Source organism: Cydia splendana, chromosome Z (assembly GCF_910591565.1).
Source record: "Cydia splendana chromosome Z, ilCydSple1.2, whole genome shotgun sequence".
NCBI lineage: Eukaryota > Metazoa > Arthropoda > Insecta > Lepidoptera > Tortricidae > Cydia > Cydia splendana.
The window spans coordinates 46580055-46598643 of record NC_085987.1 but is presented as its reverse complement, the minus strand read 5'-3'; the positions used below and the strand labels follow the sequence as shown (position 1 = coordinate 46598643).

The following is an 18589-nucleotide window of genomic DNA, read 5'->3' as shown; positions in this document are numbered from 1 at the left end:
TCTTGTCAGTTGACATTTTAGTATTTTATATAAGGTTTATAAACGCAATTTTGCAATTTCTTTGCGTTCTTACAAGATATACAGGAATGAAGGTAAGTTAGTACTATCAGCATCAAAATCATCTTCATCTTTTGTAACTATCTAAAGATGATTTTCTTCAGTGTGAGTAACAGTACATGTACAAACCATTTGCATAATGGGCTCCAGCTTGGTACAATCAGCAGCAGAATTTGCTAAGCGGGCGAGGTGTTCAAAATTACCTTTTAATTAATTAAACATTCTATTTCTTTAACTATATCAATAAATGGTTTTAGTAAACTCGTATTCGTTTTAAAAGATCTATCTAACGATACCCCACACTATTCGGACAAAGCAAAAAAAAATAAAAATAAAAATTTGAATTTATTACTTTTTTACTTTTTATTTTACCGTTCGGTCGCAATGCATGATTTATGTATCCATCCATCCAAATTGCAGCTTTCTATAGGACTAACGATCATGTAGCCAAGCCTCAAACAGACAGACAGACAGACATGGCGAAACTATAAGGGTTTCTAGGTGACTACGAAAGCCTAAAAAGATGCACCCAATTTGGGATTTAATTGCCATAGTCTAACCATATTCTGAGCTAAGATAAGAATGCATCATAATGAAAGAGACGTTTACAGAAAGTGTGTGCCACAGTCAGCGACCCCGCCGTTCCTTCTCCCCGCATTCCTGCTGACCGTACTGCCTCGGAGACTAAACTAGTAAGTACTGGTACAGAATAAATAATAGTACTAGGTACAGAAGACTCACTCTCTAACAAAACGCGTCTGTTACGATCAGCACAGATATGGCCGCTAGGTGGCGACAGCGCCACGCGCGGCTTATGGCTTTCCCCAAAATTGGGGCCGAACGCATGTACTTTTAGCTACCTGTAGCAAAGCGACGAAATCGCGGAGTGAGACACGCCTGGTACTGGCTGCAACGTAGCTAGCTGATCATGGGTATACTTTATCTCGTTGCTGTAAGGTTCAGTTTTGCGGTAATTCCACGTAAATAGGGACATGATTAGGCAAAAGTCAACTTGCGAGATAGCAACACTTTTTGTGTCCATGATTTGCTTTGTAAGTGGAAGTATGTTACAAAACCATTTGGAATTAATTTAGTGCAATATTACTCTCGTTTGCCAGCAGTGTTTGCAGTGACTTGATTAACTTTTAACATAAGAGTGTTTTTACAATCGAAAATCTATCTTATACCGGGTGTGGCCTGTAATACGAGCAAAAAATTTAACTGTAGGCTGTACTCCTCATACTGACCAACATTTGTTCAGCAACTTTTAAAAAATAACTTATGGTTCGATTTATAATACACTTTAAAGTTTATTATGAGACGCAATGTATTGCGAATTTTGTTATGTTTAAGGCGTGACACGTAACGCCAATCACAAATGATATGCCATGGCGATGGCGTCCATTGCTGATAATATTTATTTTGTATGAAAAATAGGAAGTCTAAATACTTCATAATTTTTAAAAGTTGTTGAACAAAAGTGTCACAGTTTGAAGAGTACAATCCATGTTTAAATTATTTGCTCGTGTTACAGGCCACACCCGGTATACTAACATACAGGTGAGTATTGTTCATTAGATTGTAATACCAAGAAGCTCAAAGTCGTTTAGTGAGGAAACTAAGCGTTTTTTGTTCAGAGGCTTCCACGTCTACTTCCTCTATCATAATTCCTCAGGCAATGGCTATATTCCACTGACGCTGTTAAGGAACATAAACAACGCACATATATATATAACATAAACATAACATAAAAACATATTTATTTCATAGCTTGGATGTTACATAGGTAAAGTATATATATATATATATATATATATATATACTTTATATATATATATATATATATATTAGTGTCCGACCGAAGGTTCGGTTTCGGTTTCGGTTTCGGCCAGTTTCGGCCAAAAAATCATGTTTCGGCTGTAGTTTCGGTTTCGGCCAAAAAACGGCCGAACCTTTCGGCCGGGCCGAAACTTACGAAATGGTACTTCGTACTATGAAACTAAACTATGTGACAAAGACCAAAAGTTGGGGAATAAGTAGGACAACAATATTTATTAAGATGTACCTACATATACTGATTCATGTATAGGTACAGAAATTAATTGGTTTATTATAAAACACAATTCCACTAATGAGGGCGCCACTAGACGGTTGACGCAGACTTAAGAGGCTGTTAATACCTATAACGCGCACACTGTCTAATTGTATCGGAGTAAATGAGATTAGCACTGTCGCATGTTACTGGGCCTGGGCAAAGGAATAATAAGAAAACTCATCATCTTCCTCGCGTAGTCCCGGAATTTCTGGCACGGCTCATGGGAGCCTGGGGTCCAATTGACAACTAATCCCAAGAATTGTCGTAGGCACTAGTTTTTAAGAAAGCGACCGCCATCAGACTGATCTTCGAACCCAGAGAGTAAACTAGGCCTTATCGGGACTTCCTTCACCGAAATGCAAATAGTAGGTAAATATCAAAATTATATTTAGTATAAAAGTTCCAAAAAACTCATTGGTACGAGTACGTCAAGAGTACGTGGCCGGGGTTTGTACCTTGCGACCTTCGGATTGAAAGTCGCACCAGGGCTCGCTTTTTAATACAATGGACATTGCTTGGAGTCTGTGCTCAACTACTTATCCTGAAGCCTGAAGCACGGCTTTGACTTCGCATGAAAGTTCGCCTCACTGGGGCACTTCGGACGTTTAGGACCAGGTGAAGATCGGTACCCGGCCTTGCGATATTGTCAACAAAAAATTTGCGCTCGCTGCGCTCGCGTTTTTGTTTCAACCTGTATCTACAATCATGTTGGCTTGACTGGTGAATGAATAGAGTTAGACCAAGAAAATTCTGCAATTATTTTGATAGCATACGCAGTGCAACTAGTGCAAATGTTATTTAAACGTCATAATTTCATAGAAGTTTTGGCGTTTAAAATAACACTTGCACTGCGTGTGTTATCAAAATCGTTGCAGAATTATCTTGGTCTAACTCTAGTAATTTTCTTAAAAAACTGCTTAAGTAACATCAATTTCAAGGGCATTGGGTGTTGACAGCCCCATAATATGTGTGTAAAAGCGGTTTTATGACATTTTTTCAACGATTTTAACAAGTCTACAAAAGGTTCGGTTTCGGTTTCGGTTTCGGCCGAAACTAGAGCCAAAGCCGAACATTCGGTTTCGGTTTCGGTTTCGGCAAAAAAACATGTTTCGGTCGGACACTAATATATATATATATGGACGTAGTATGTTACTGCTGATTTTGATGGTAACATCAGTTACGAATTTTCGGTAACGCTAGTTACGGTATATTTGGTCGATTTTCTAGAATGTGTGTTGGATTAATTGCTTATTATTTTGATAATAATAAACTTTGTCGCTTTTTGTGGGGCCCATCTGGTGAGGGCAAATCACCGTCTGCTGGCAATAAAATTGCATACCGTTTTATTAGGCAGGCGTCCGGTTTTTTACCCCATAGCTCAGTACTTAGTCCATCGCTTTCACCCAATAACCTAGTTTATTTTGGATCCCATCAACTCTCAATGGCCCTTACACCCTGGCGGGTGTTGCCCAGCTGCCTCTGCGTGCGTCCCATGACACGGGCAAGGGTAGCATCCGCTCGGTGTATCCCTTACATTTCATTAAAGTGTCAAAAGGGCCTCTACGTGTTGGTTTCGGCTCCGCGCACGCTTCCCAAAGCTCCGGAACACCTTGTTACGTGATGGAAAAAACATTGTTTAATAATAGATTATTCCACAATATCCAGAGGCCGTGAGTTCAACTCTCACCCAAGACAGTAATTTTTCCACTTTTCAATTTATTCTAAGCTTAATAGATTATTATCAATTAAAGGCTTTCTCTAAACAAACTTTGATCAGAGATAATCACATTGTCTTGAAATCTTCATACTTACATGTCATTTCATTGTAACATCAGTTACAACAATTAAATTCAATATTTTACAAAACATGCAAAAGGCATCTCTATTATTTTGAGTGTCCACATTAAGGGCCTTTTTATATAACATTTACAGTTATTAGTCAATTACTGAAAGCTTATAATTACATTGTATCCTAAATTGAAATTCGCAACTTCGCTTCAATTAAATGTAACGTCAGTTACGGTGGAATTACACTTTAACTGAATATAACATATTATATAGGGCTCCATCTCCATATAGGTACGATTCAAAAAGGCTTACAGAAAGACTGTAAAAGCGTCGGTGACTTTAGGAGTGGGTGGGTTTAGGAGTGCAAATTTCACACCGAAGATCATGGTTTCAAGCCCTGGCTTTCTTGGAATCTTATATGTCTATAAAATATCACTTGATATTTTACAAATCGCTGTTCGGTGACTTTTCGGTGAAGAAAAGCGATATGAAGAAGCCGAGTGCCTAGCCATATCGATTGCGTCGTAACGAACAATACGGTAATGTCTAGAGATGCAATGGATAGTTGTTTGGCCGGATACCGGATACCGGATATATATATATATACCTAGTATTCGGTTTTTCAGGTGCGCATTGTGCAGGTTTTGACTTGTTTCGTAGTGATCTTTCGCGCGGACTCATTTTAGGTCCGAAATGAGTGCGCGTGCAAGTGAGTGGAATTTTTAAATTGTTTTAAAATAATAAACGAGTACGATTATGACCGTGACTGTTTCTTAAATCCAATTTGTTTACTCCGAAATCAAGCAAAGTTACTATCCGGTATCCGCCCGGATAGTAGAGCACTATCCGGTATCCGGTCGGATATTAAAATAATGTCCGGATAGGCCGGATACCGGATAGTAACCGAATATCCGGTGAATCTCTAGTAATGTCTCTCTATCACTCTTCCATATTATATCTGCAGCGCAAAAATACGGAATTACGCAAAGTGCTACCTTTTTTATGTGATTGAGCTATTGATGCATGGCTATATTTGGCTATGAGACATATAAGTGTTATAATAATTATAATACAACTTTAATGAGCAATAAATTTGATGACGAGAATCTATCCTTGGTTTCATACTTCGAGTAACACTGGCTTCTGACACGTCGGAAGGAGGAGCCCAAGCGATATCTTACCGTTCAAATCGTTCTGACATTTTTTGCGGGGGGACACGTGCACACAGTTGCACTTCTCACTCACCACATACAAAATCCAATCTTTAATGACGATACAAATATGTACCAAATGACACACGTCAAAGACAAATCTTGCACATCTTGATCTCTTTTTGTGTGCGGATGAGTCACAAGTGTCAACACGCACCGAGACCGAGCTAGTTGTGTACATGCCCACTAGGGCACGTGCTTCGGCTTAGGGGAAATAGTGCGAATGCCAACTCCCTTCCCGGTGTTGCTCGAAGGTTTTATATCAATAGGCTAGATGACAAATTTTCATTTATGGTATCAATCGATCAGGTTAATTTTTAGGATCAAATTTAATGTATATGGGACCCATTGCATTAAAGCAATACAAAAGTCAGAAATGATAGTCAAAGTCCGACAGTCGTACTTCACTCGCAATTCTCGCAAAACGCTCCTAACAAAACGATAAGTGAACGTGACGTCAAGGTCACTGAGAGACCATCTTGAAGTATGGACATAATAAGAAAATTGTGTTTTTGTTGGTGAAATATTGCGTTTATATATATAGTTGCTATACAATCTTTTTTTGGATAAAATGTAAGGAATCGAATGGTATCCTTACTTATTTCCTTTTTGGATGTTAAAAAAAAATATATATTTGTACTAGGGATTGCAAATATTCGAAACTTTCAGGTATTCGAATATTCGACTTTTTCTGATGAGATATTCGAATATTCGAATATTTTAAAAAAATAAGAAAAGGAGAGAAAAATCGGTTTATTATTATCCTTTTATTCAAAATCTTTTTTCACATATTGCTAAAATTAATGTTATTTTGCAGAAATCCACTTAATTGACTAGATTTTATCATCCTATTCTGAGATGCCCACGTTTATAAAAGCAAGTAAAACGCAAAAATTAGACGTTTTCAATATTTCTAGATAAAACTTTTTATTATAAATGCGTCGTTACGTGAATTAATATAACTTTAACCATCTAAACACGTATGTAAGAGAGAAAACATTTTAGTAGGTAATCACTAATCATTTTCTGATTTAAATTAACTTCTAGTCGGTAAGAGGCCTGTGAAATGCCCTTTAATTCCATTGTATTTTGAATCTTTATTGACTTTATTTGTCTTGGCAAGTTTAGTTATAATTCCTAATGGTCGGCTATTATATAAGTTATATAATTGGTATTGGAATATTTAATGGAAAGAGTTGGCTGACTACGGGGTGGGTTATTCGTTAGCTAAAGATGCATGGTTAGATTACCCAAGTTCGGTAGGTTTGGTATGATCAAATTTGCGAATTGCTATAAAGGGCAAGGTTTAGACATCGAATATTCGCTTAAGGTACGCTTGTACTCAATAAACAGAATAACCCTTTATCTTAAAACTTACGTAACGTTGCTTGTACCTAGAAAAAGCATTAGCCGCACCGTAATAAAACATACTTTTTGATTTCGTTTTCTTTGAAATTGAGTTAGGTTTAACTGTAGGTATTCACGAAGCCTATCGAGAGGAATACAGTAAAAACATTATTTCCTTTCCATTTGGGTACCTACCGTTCCTTATTCACTGTAAATACCCGGCAAAACACACAGAAACTGTAACTATAGCAGATGAAAATAGATTTTTTCTAGTAATAAAAATATTCGAATATTCGAAACCTGAGCGGCCGAATATTCGAATATCAAAACAGGTCGAATATTCGAATATTCGAATTGCAAGCCCTAATTTGTACCTAAACTTTCAGGTCCTGTATTTTTGTATTATTTCCATATATTATTTTAATATCCACAATATTGTGATGAATTGCTCATTTGCTATCTATTTTACTAGATTTTGTTATAAAATTCAACATCCCTATTGTGTTACAGGTACGGCCATCAAGTGTGAATGTCAAGCGCGCAGGAGTAACGAAGGGCGCCAAGGATGGCGGCGAGCAACGCCCTCGTAAAGGATATAAGGTTTGATTCATACATTTTAAAATAAAAGCCAAGCATGACAGACGGACAGACTCATAATAGTTTTAGAGTTTGTAGGTTTTTTTATCTATAATTAATAGAGTTAGGCCAAGAAAAGTCTGCAGAGATTTTGACAGCACAGTCCCAGTGTCATTTATACGTCATAATTTCATAGAAGTTTGACGTTTAAAATAACACCTACACTGCGCGTGCTGTCAAAATCTCTGCAGACTTCTTGGTCCAACTCTATTTATGGACAGATGGACATAACAATAAGTTTTTGGCAAACATTTCATTTTTGGTACAAGCTTTTATCGCTGACTGTACTTTTCTTACGACAGACAACTAATACTCATCGAGACAATTCTAAAAACCCCTAACACAATTAGGTTGCGTTGTTTCATCCCAGAGTTCCTATGGCCACCTCCTGTCTCCATCATCAGATCAGGTCGACAGTACCATATATATTATTGTATTGTCATCAGAACTACATACAGCTGCCAATTTTCATGACGCTACGATCCTTGGAAGATGGTTAAATTAGTTACCTTAGATTCCATTAGATTCCAAAAGCTTGTTAAGGCCACCTCCTGTCTCCATCATCAGATCAGCTCGATGGTACCATAATATTGCATTGTCATCCGATTTATACATGCATGCAAAATTTCAGCTCAATCGGAAACCGGGAAGTGGATCAAATTTAACTTGCAAGATTTGATTACATAGTTACATACAGGTCGACTTAATAAAAGCTTGTTAATAAAGCTCCATTTTTGGCGGGCAGTTCATACTTTTGTACCCACCCTGCCCACCCAGGCCAGGGGTTCCCAAGCTGTAAGCTGCATTTGGCTTCGAGAAGAAACTTCGAGACTGGGTTAATTTAGAAAATGACAAATATCTACTAAACTTAGCAATAGTAAGCTAACGATTCTCATAAACAAGTACTGTACACATTTTGTACTTATTCCGACCAGCTACTGTTCTACGGCTAATATGACCGGCCCACTGCCACTTCAGCTTGCTAATCCGGTGGGCTATGTCGACGACTTTAGTTCTCTGACGGATGACTTCATTTCGAATACGATCCCTCAGCTTTGGTAAGCGTTGCAGTAGCGTGTGTTGCTAAACTATGAAGTACTTCTGGTTTTATAGATATTATTCATTTTCAAAATCACCCCGTTTCCGAAGCTATTCCAGGCCCTCCGCTGCGAACGAAACGCCACTGTCACTGTCACACTAATATGGAAGAGTGATAGAAAGACATTAAGCGATTCAATGGCGAAGCGCAAGCGATTGTCACCTTGGCTATACCGCCAGTGCACCCTACATAAGTGACGCGGCCTTGGATAGTACCGGGATTATCTTAGAGGCATCGCATATTGTTATGATCACTTCGCCGTTTCTAGATTCAAGAGATACGTTTATTAAAATACCTTTCTTCTACGAGCCCCGGTGCAAATTATTTCGTCTAGTTCCACGTAACAATTTTGTTAATTCTAATAAATTTTACACGAACATAAAATGACCCAGTAATGGGAACCATAATAGTAATGTTTAATGTAGTTTATTTTAATCGTATAATAAGATTGCATGAGACTTTTATTGCTGCATAAACGTACTTTTCAAAAACGTTGTCCAAATCACATATTGTCATCTCCTACAGTAGGCCAAGCAATAAGAAGGTATAGAGGGAAATGCTAGGAACACAATTTTTGACTCCGTAACTTTGTTTGGGCTAGTTAGGAGGTGAACATATCAAAAGTCCCCGGCCGTAGCCCCGGTGCTGGGGGGTAGAGGGGGCAAAGAAGGTCTCATTTTTCGGTTTTTCAGTTATATCTTGGAAACTTTGCATCTTAAATATAAATATAAATATAAATATTAGGGGACATCTTACACAGATCAACCTAGCCCCAAACTAAGCAAAGCTTGTACTATGGGTGCTAAGCGACGATATACATACTTATATAGATAAATACATACTTATATACATAGAAAACAGCCATGACTCAGGAACAAATATTAGTGTTCATCACACAAATAAATGCCCTTACTGGGATTCGAACCCAGGACCATCGGCTTCGCAGGCAGGGTCACTATCCACTAGGCCAGACCGGTCGTTTGCCTTAGCGACATGATTACTAAGACAAACTAAAAGCTGATAAAATTTGTTACAAGTTTTATTCAATCAAGTTTTTCGATATCTTGAATAGTTTTTGAGATATCCGCTCTTGAATGTTTATTTAGGGCTTCGAATTTTATCTTGATATCTACATTCGTGAAGCTGCTAGGCCGTGTTTGGTATCATTTTCGTATAAATCGGGGGTGCTGAATTCATTTTTGGTACCACATTGACACCATTCCTAAGAAAAAACATATAAACTTTAAACAAATACCTTTTTTTAAAACTCCTCTTCACGCTTAAACCGCTGAACCGATTTAATTGAAATTTGGTATACAGATATTTTGAGTCCCAAGACAGGACATAAGATACGTTTTATTTCAATAATCATCCTTTAAAGTTGTGAAATGGAGTATGGGGGGAATTCAACTTCGTCGACGAAACTGAATTCCTGAGGTTAATACTGCTTAAGGTAAGGTTTGAAGTCATGTTTGGTATCATTTTCAACTAAATCACAGATGTATACCATCCTAAATTTCATCTAAACCGGTTCAGCGGTTTTTGATTCCCCATACAAAGTTCCACCCCACTTTTCACACCCTCAAAAGATGCTTTTGGTTATAAAAACTATCCTATGTCCCGTGTCGAGACTAAAACTATTTCTATACCAAATTTCAACGAAATTGGTTCAGCGGTTTAAGCATGAAGAGGGATTTAAAAAAAATATTTTTTTAAATTTTGGTTTTATTCGTAATAGTGTCAATGTGATACCATAAATGAATTCAGCACCCCCGATTTATACGAAAATGATACCAAACACGGCCTAGCAGCTTCACTAACGTAGATATCAAGATAAAATTGAAAGCCCTAAATAAACTTTCAAGAGCGGATATCTCAAAAACTATTCAAGATATCGAAAAACTTGACTGAATAAAACTTGTAACAAATTCTATCAGCTTTTAGTTTGTCTTAGTAGTCATGTCGCTAAGACGCAAAGTTTCCAAGATATAACTGAAAAACCAAAAATGAGACCTTCTTTCCCCCTCTACCCCCCAGCACCGGGGCTACGGCCGGGGACTTTTGATATGTTCACCTCCTGACTAGTCTAAACAAAGTTACGGAGTCAAAAATTGTGTTCCTAGCATTTCCCTCTACAACGTTTTTTGAGCATTCATTTCCTGACCTACGCAGTGCTGTACATGCATGGGCTCGAAACAAAATTGTCAGTACATTGGCAGAGCCCTGTTGCTTTCCCTAGTAATAGCCCTTTTCACATCTGTTATAATCCTACCCGTCAATAAAAAAATTAAAAACCGTTATTTTTTTTCTTTCAGTACAAAAGGTATTTCTTATAATTGGATTTAGTTATTGCAGAGTATTACCATATAAAATTAAATTACATTAGTATAAGCATTAAATATTAGTAATTGCTAAACTAAAACATTATTATTTTTGAGCAAACGCGAGAGCCTCAAAAAATGGTCTGACTAGATGAAAACATGTGCATCGGGGCTCGTACAAGAGAGTCGCAAAAAATCTTAGATGTAGGTAATCTCTTGCCCCAGCCCATAGAAGTTGGAGTTAATATTTAATTGATTTAAGTTATTTTATAATAGAGACGCAATATTTTCTTGTTCCAGAACCAATCTCCACGTGAGTATCCCCAGTAAAAAAATATCATGCAATATTAAGCAAGATGCCCATCACTCGTCTAGTGAGCTCTCTTAGGTTGAAATAAGTTAAAAGAAGATTTAAACTAGTTTTATTTTGGGATTCTGTGAATTGACAACTTTGTTTTTGTGTTTTTTTTCAATTGCCACAACTTCAGTCTTTTTGACATTTATTTTTAGGCCAAATCTTTGACATAACTCATCAAGACTCGACATAAGCTGTTGTAGAGCACCTGGCGATTCGGCAACAAAACAAAAGTCATCTATAAACTTCAACTTCTATGCTACGTCAGTAATCTAAGAGCGTATACCAACGACGCTCTCAGCGGTATCATGCAGTCGCTGTGGCCAAAAAGATGGCTAGGAGATGATGATGATATTAGCACTTTAAAATCTCGCGTTTTGTACACATATTTAATTACACAAACGGGTCTACCGCGATATAATTTCATTGTTTAAATTCCGACGTCCGTATATCGCTTGTGTAATTAAATATGATGATGATGATGTTTTGTCATGTCATTTGCGTTTTCTAGAATCTTCTGGCGACGCTGAGCCGAATACAGCGTGGCGCACGGAGATGCGACGCGGCACGCACGCGCTGAGGGATGTGAAGAACCATCTTGCAGATCTACACCAGGTTTACATCTTCTATTGTCAGCCGGGCAACAATGGGACTGTTTACGGTTCACAGCTACTGTCTAGCTGTCCTTCTCAGGACAATATAAAGTTACCCTTTTTAGTGGCAACAGGAACTGCTCTTGTCAGAGCAACCTAAGGTTGCCGGTTGCTATGTTTATCGCGGTGTTATCGAAATATCAATCTATACTGTTATTTTCAGAACAACTTCTAAGCTTTTTTGATGCACACGACTTCAGTCGTATTTTCTCGGAAACGTTCGTATTTGTCATGCTAGGTACTTCAGTCAACCCCAGTACTTTTTAGGGTTCTGTACTAAAAAGGTGTACCGTACCGAGACTGACTGTAATAGCAAGACACTTTCGTACGTTTCCGTGAAATCACGATGGAAAATAATTATGCACTACATCATTTTGTGTTTAGATTAGTGAAATAAAAACTGAACTTTTCTTGCCATTTATATACTTCCACAGAAAGCTCTATCAGGCACTTGGGGCGCCGAAGAAGTCCGTGCAGCGACAGCGCGGGCGGCACAACTCTTACGCGAAGCCGAAAGACTTCAAAGAAGGGCCGCTGAGCTTCAGAACAGCAATGAACTGTCTAGGAGTCCTGATCGAGTGTCTAGAAGTCCTAATCGTCCAGATCTCGATGGACACCGGCATTGCCCGGAAGGCTATCAACCAGGAGACGCTTATGGTATGTGACTTTTACAAACTTATATTATATTCCGTTACAAAAAAGCGATATTCAAAATTTCTATGGATGTACCTTTCAAAATAGTCGCCTTTTTGTGACGAACATGCTTAGCACGACCATTAGTAGATTAAAGCACAGCGCCGCTAAAGAAGTTTTCACTTCAAAAACAGTGTCCGTCTCTTTCAATCACGTGGTGTTAAAAAGTGACACTTATTTTATCACGTGGACAAAGCCATCCATGATTCGTCTGCTGACCGTCATGGGCACGAGCAGTGCACGTAGGTATGTCACTTTTACCAACTTATGGGCAGCAATTTCTATCCCATGTGTATTTTGATAACACATACGATGTAATTTTTCTTTGCCTATTTGATAATAATAATGATACAAAAAAATATGTCTGTTAGAACCGCCATTGGTCCACGAGCTCCGTATGGTCCCTCCAAGCACTCTGCTGGCGTCAGCGATGCAGCGTCCGCCGTCTTGCGGCCCCGGCTCTTTGAGGAGCAAGTCCGTATGTTCCTTTTATACAGCCCAAGAACCTTTTAGAGACCCCCAGCGTCTCCCGAGCGTTGGCGTTTAGTCTTTATGGCTGCTGCTCGACGCAACGTTGGCGCAACTGCGCAGCGACCTTTTCCATAGCGCTGACGACTAGGCGCCGACGCTCAAAGGATAAACTTTGGAAAATCCACTATAAGGTCAATGTGACAAAGACGGGCCTATACATTTGAGAATTGAGAACAGTGTCATAGGCCAAGAACTCTCGCATTTGTGAACGTAGTATTTGTAGTATCACGAGCGAGTGATTTAAATGAACTATATCTTTTGATTGAACTCACTCTTTAACTCACTGCGATGATTTAACTCGCTCAGTAACTCAGTCGCTGAGTGTTCCTTGCTCGCTCTTTCTCACTCATGATTCGAATGAGCCGGCCGAGCGTGACGAGCGAATGAGACGATGCGAATAGGTTTCGGAAGAATTCGGTGGGTGTCGGGAAAACATAGCGGGATTGTATCGCGTGATTCGCCATCTTGGTCGCACTTATGCCTGTGAGTATCTGATTGATTGAAATCTTTCTCTACTCACTCATGAACAATATAGTCAACAGATCCACTGAGCGAAATGAGCGAAATGTGTGATATATATCACCGCGAGCGAAAGATGTGATTCAATCTTTTCAACTCAGTGAAGCGTTTTGCGCATCTCTATACTTCACTCAGACACAGTTAGAAAGAAATAGCTTCTCTCCTTCTTCTCTACCGACCTACAGTGTGTGGAGTCTGTGTACAAACACAAGAGTGAAAGAGCTTGATTGATCTTACATTAAGAATTATGCGCAGGAGCTGGAGCTCTCGCGTCGCCTCAGTGAGAGTCTGGATATGCAGGAACGATTGGCTGCTGACAATGCAGACCTTGACGTCAAAAGGTCAGTAGAAGCATTACAGATGTAGCGCATAACTATTTTCCATCGTATTTTCACGGAAGCGTACGAACGAATCTTGCTAATAGGGAATATTAGGCAAAGCTCTGCGTAGGTGGCACCTTTGTGGCACCTACAGTAAACAAACCACATTGACACATCACACATCAATTTCGTTATCTAATCTCTCTATCACTCTTGCATATTCGGGCGATAAAGAGGCAGATAACTAAATTTCGATTTTCGCGTTTACCGGTAGGCCCTTGTTAACAAACCGCCTTGATGCATCAATGTCATCTTCTATTGTCTGTGAAAACTTGTCAAAAAACAGTTTAAGGCACAGTATGTATAAGTTAGTCTATGAATTTACTGAGTCGGTAGTGCTGCACTCTGGCGGCAGAACATTGCAGTAATATCCTCTATTCAGTATTCAGTCAGTCTGGTACAAAAAGTACTGATGTTGACTGAAGCAGCATGACAAATACGAACGTTTCCGAGAAAATACGATGGAAAACAATTGAGAACTACATCTGTAATCTGTAGTTATTCATGTCATGACCAAACCCTGTTAATATTCAATGAAATTACTTATGGGTTGGCAAAAGCTATCAACCGCTTCTATCTATAAAGCTATCAATCCGTATGGAACCCTAATATTACTGATAGCTGCTGCTATTAATGAAATAAATAAAGAAACTCTAAGTACCCTTCACCAACCGTCCACAGCTTCGCATATAAGTATCACATAGTATTCCGGTGGCCTATACATTATTTTATTATTGAAATTATACCTACTTAAGCAAGACCGAAGTGATCCCATAAGTGTTCTGTGAACAAAGTTTTGTACGGAACACTAAAAACTTATACCAAATCCTAAATATTGAATTATATAACCCCCATGATACAATTCATTGTGGGTTTATGATTTGATCTTATACCTTTAAACAAGCAATTCTTGTTTATTTATATACATGTCGGGAATTGTGGGCGTATCATACTATCGGCAGCACATCAGAACCTTCAATCGTGGATGACGAGGGCCTTCAATGAAATACGATGTTCAACTCACAATCTTTACTGCACAAGACTCATTACAAATCACAGCACGCGTTACGTTTCTTATCTTAAGCAAACCAGTGGATTAGACCCAGGAGCCGCCACAGACGTCATCTTCTCCCGTTCGTTCTCATCGTGCTCCTTCTGAAGATTGATTGACAGCATAACTTCAATTGTTCTGGACTTCAATTGTTTTAAGAGCGCACTCTATGACGTCTTGGCGGAACTGCGTCGAACGCCACTCAAGTGTACGTAACACCCTAGTTTGCTCTATTTGTCAAGGTTTGCATGACAAAACGCCTCTTGAAGGCGATAGATGGCACATTTCAGCCATTCTCCGACATACATATACATTTCGGGCATCTCGGAAACGGCTCTAACGTTTTCGGTGAAATTTGATACATGGGGGTTTTTGGGGCCGGAAAATCGATCTAGCTAGATCTTATCCCTTGAGAAAACGCACATTTTTGAGTTTTTGTAATAATATTTAGTTAAAGCAAAGCTCGGTCTCCCAGATATTGCTAGTTTAGTGAACATCATTTCAAACCATGAGTCAAACCCGTTTGGGTTATTTGTAGGTGAAATATGAATTTTGATATCTAACCTTTTTTATATTATTCATGACACATAATAAACCTTATTTACTAACTGTCAACGTCACCCCATAGCCACACTGAAAAACTCAACTGTCTAACTGACGTCCATGACTTGTTTACTATGCAAGAATAAACAGAAAAACTACAAAATTATGGAGAATGGTTTAAATCCAAGTAGCTAACACAAAATATCTATAAATCTAGAAAAAAATAACTAAAACCCGGAAAACCGTAAAAGGATATAGGCAGCAAAATCTAAAAAGCTTTCGAAGGAAGTTAACATAATTTTCAACAGACCTAAAGGCATGAAAGAACACAAAAATTCAAGCAGTTAATAAAAACATATCGAATTAGCAGCGGTTATTCAGAATATTGAAGGGTAACACAGCTGACATCAGGCATAGGTGAGTACTCAGAGTAACATATGAGTGTTTTAGGTACATTCTGTATAAGGAGCTGATGGTGAAAGAACAGAGGTTGGAGACGGCGCGTGCGCAAGCGGCACGGCTGCAGGCGGAACTGAAATTGTTGGCCAGGGACAATGCTAGGTTGCAGGTAAGGACTTTCAGGGAATTTTTTGGACTTAGAAATTTATTCAAAGCTTGGGCATTATCACAGAATAAATAATAGTACTAGGTATAGAAGACTCACTCTCTAACAAAACGCGTCTGTTACGATCAGGACAGATATGGCCGCTATTAGGAGGCGACAGCGCCACGCGCGGCTTATTGCTTGGCCACCAAAATTGGTGTGGAACGGATGTACTTTTAGCTACCTGTAGCAAAACGACGAAATCGCGGAGTGAGCCACGCCTGGCATTATTTAGAACATTTATTTCTACGGCTTATTCTCATAATTTTATTAGAAGAATAGCTCGACTCTGGACTTCTTAATACTTAAAAAAAAATATGCGACTTTTTTAGGTAGGTACTTATAAGATTTTTTAAGACCATAGCACCTAGTCTATTTATTTATTCAGAAACAATGCTCGGTGCAGGTATATTTTTAAACGTCAATATTCTCAATGTTTAGATTTGTCGAAGATGGCGATGGACTAATTTTGAAAATTATTTATTTGATTGAAAAGGTCTTCACAGTTGGTTCCAAAGCTCAGAATTCGGATGAGATCCTGGAGAAGTTAAGGGAACTCTTCAAATGCTGTAGGAAGTAAAAATAAAAATACTAAAATCACTAAAAAAATTCAATTATTTCTAGGAAAGCAGCATTAGGTAAAGCAGAACTGCTGATGAAGAAGAATTGATAGTAGGGTAATTCGCCAGTAACTGGCCACTGTTAATAATTGGCCACCCTAAACTAAAAATGAATTCTATTCACCTATAAACATAATTCAGTTTAGTATAAGGTTTCAATAGCTGGCCAGCCTTCAATAACTAGCCGCCTTATACTAAAATGAATTCTGTTTATAGGTGAATATAATTCATTTTTGTTATAAAGTATAAACTCATATTTATGTTTGGAAATCTGTAAGGACTATGTTACCTAATACAAAACAAAAAAAAAAAGAGTTTGGCTTATAACGTGTTTCTTATTTTTTTTGTAGTCAAATTCTTCCTATCTAAACATTGAGAATTTGTAAATTTTCCATTCCAGGCTGCAGTAAATACTCAATCCAATTCTGAGATACCTCAGGTAACAGAATTATTATTGATCTACATATTAGGTACCTGCGTAAAGACGGACCACAGGAGAGAAAACTTTACAGTTTCGATGAACACACATGTTTTCTCTCCTGTGGGCAATAGTTAACAGCTTGTGGGCATGTAGGTAATGATTTTATCATCATACTTATCCAAATAAGAGGAGTACCCTTTCATGTGGATAAGGGTTAATAAAAAAATTAACCTTAATAGCCCTTAACTTTTGAGTACATACATATATCTACAGGAAAGATGTGAACATAGTTTTGAGTTTTGCCTTGATACATATTTGTTGTAGCGACTAGAAGAATCGGAACAGGAAGTTCAGGACAACACAGCGAGCGGCGAACCGGCGGAGAATTACATCGAACTGGTTAGTATAACCAGGGGAGTGTCACTACGCAGTTTAGGTACATTTAGCCGGCGCACCTCCCGGGCAGGGCAGGCGTATGGCAGTGGGCTGCCGCTCGACCGCACGATAGTCGTGACACGTGGCGCTCGCGCAAAGATGATTCACGGTTCGTGCGCGGTTATAAGTTTCAATTTTGTTGCAGGCGGCGAGTATAAGTATAATTTTATACCTAAATTTGACTTTTGTGAGGGTGTGAATTTTCTGTACGCTAGTACTATTAGTTATTAGTACTAATAGTAGTACCGTACAGGAAGGACACTTCATACAAAACCGAAGTTTGACAGCGATTCAGGGACGATCCATGCTGTCTTTTTCTAATGTATCGCACTATCCCTCCCGGATATTAGGGTTGTCAAAATTCAAGTCATCTTATCTGTGGCCGTACACGCAAAGGGACGTCAAGTTATGCCAACCCTAATAATTGCTCGGAGCAATACTGAGCCGAACGGAGCCGAGAATGCCCGAAAGGAAGAGTGTGGCCCCGCTGGTATAAGTACCACGAGAATCAGGTTTTTATTACCAACACTATTTATTTAATTAATAAACATGTTTTCGCCCTGTTTAATGAAAGATGCTGCAATTGGTTTATATAATTAGTAACCTTTTCGACGCCATGTCAAACACAAAAGCAGTCACTCGGACGCCACGTCACCGAAGTGTCAAAACTGTAATTGAACTTTATGCATAATGCACGTAGGTCTATGTTGCACTGTGGTCTGTGACCGATTAATCCGTCTTTGGCGTTGAACCTGCGGTGCGGATATATCGGTCATTGGCGTCCAGAAGGTTAATAACATCATCGATTCCCCTTCGTTAAAACAGTCTCTTTCTTTTAGAGTACCCCCGCGTTGTAGAAAAAAACCCCTATTTCGTATCCCCCGTAGTCGTACCTACTTCATATGCAAAACACGGTTTCATTAAAGGCTTTATGATGAAAAGTTTCAAAACGTAGATATTACAAGCTTTTATTTAGTTTCACCTGACCGTTGTCTGTCTGTCTGTACGTCGGTCTGTAATCAAATCTTGCAAGTTAAATTTGATCCACTTCCTGGTTTCCGATTGAGCTCAAACTTTGCATGCATGTATAAATCGGATGACAATGCAATATTATGGTACCATCGAGCTGATCTGGTGATGGAGACAGGAGGTGGCCATAGGAACTATGTGATGAAACAACGCATCCTAATTGTGTTAGGGGTTTTTAGAATTGTCTCGATGAGTATTAGT

General features: G+C 38.7%; 1 protein-coding gene across 1 annotated transcript in view; it reads left to right on the top strand.

Moving 5' to 3' along the window:
- The window catches only part of LOC134804051 (CAP-Gly domain-containing linker protein 1-like), a 35663-nt gene continuing 17074 nt past the window's right edge, over positions 1 to 18589 (top strand). The window contains exons 1-11 of the mRNA XM_063776933.1: positions 1 to 92; positions 669 to 749; positions 7009 to 7098; positions 10855 to 10867; positions 11421 to 11524; positions 11997 to 12219; positions 12627 to 12733; positions 13561 to 13646; positions 15730 to 15847; positions 16904 to 16942; positions 17249 to 17323. Coding sequence (XP_063633003.1) covers positions 87 to 92; positions 669 to 749; positions 7009 to 7098; positions 10855 to 10867; positions 11421 to 11524; positions 11997 to 12219; positions 12627 to 12733; positions 13561 to 13646; positions 15730 to 15847; positions 16904 to 16942; positions 17249 to 17323 — 942 coding nt within the window. The 5' untranslated portion in view covers positions 1 to 86. The remainder of the gene's footprint in view (positions 93 to 668; positions 750 to 7008; positions 7099 to 10854; positions 10868 to 11420; positions 11525 to 11996; positions 12220 to 12626; positions 12734 to 13560; positions 13647 to 15729; positions 15848 to 16903; positions 16943 to 17248; positions 17324 to 18589) is intronic.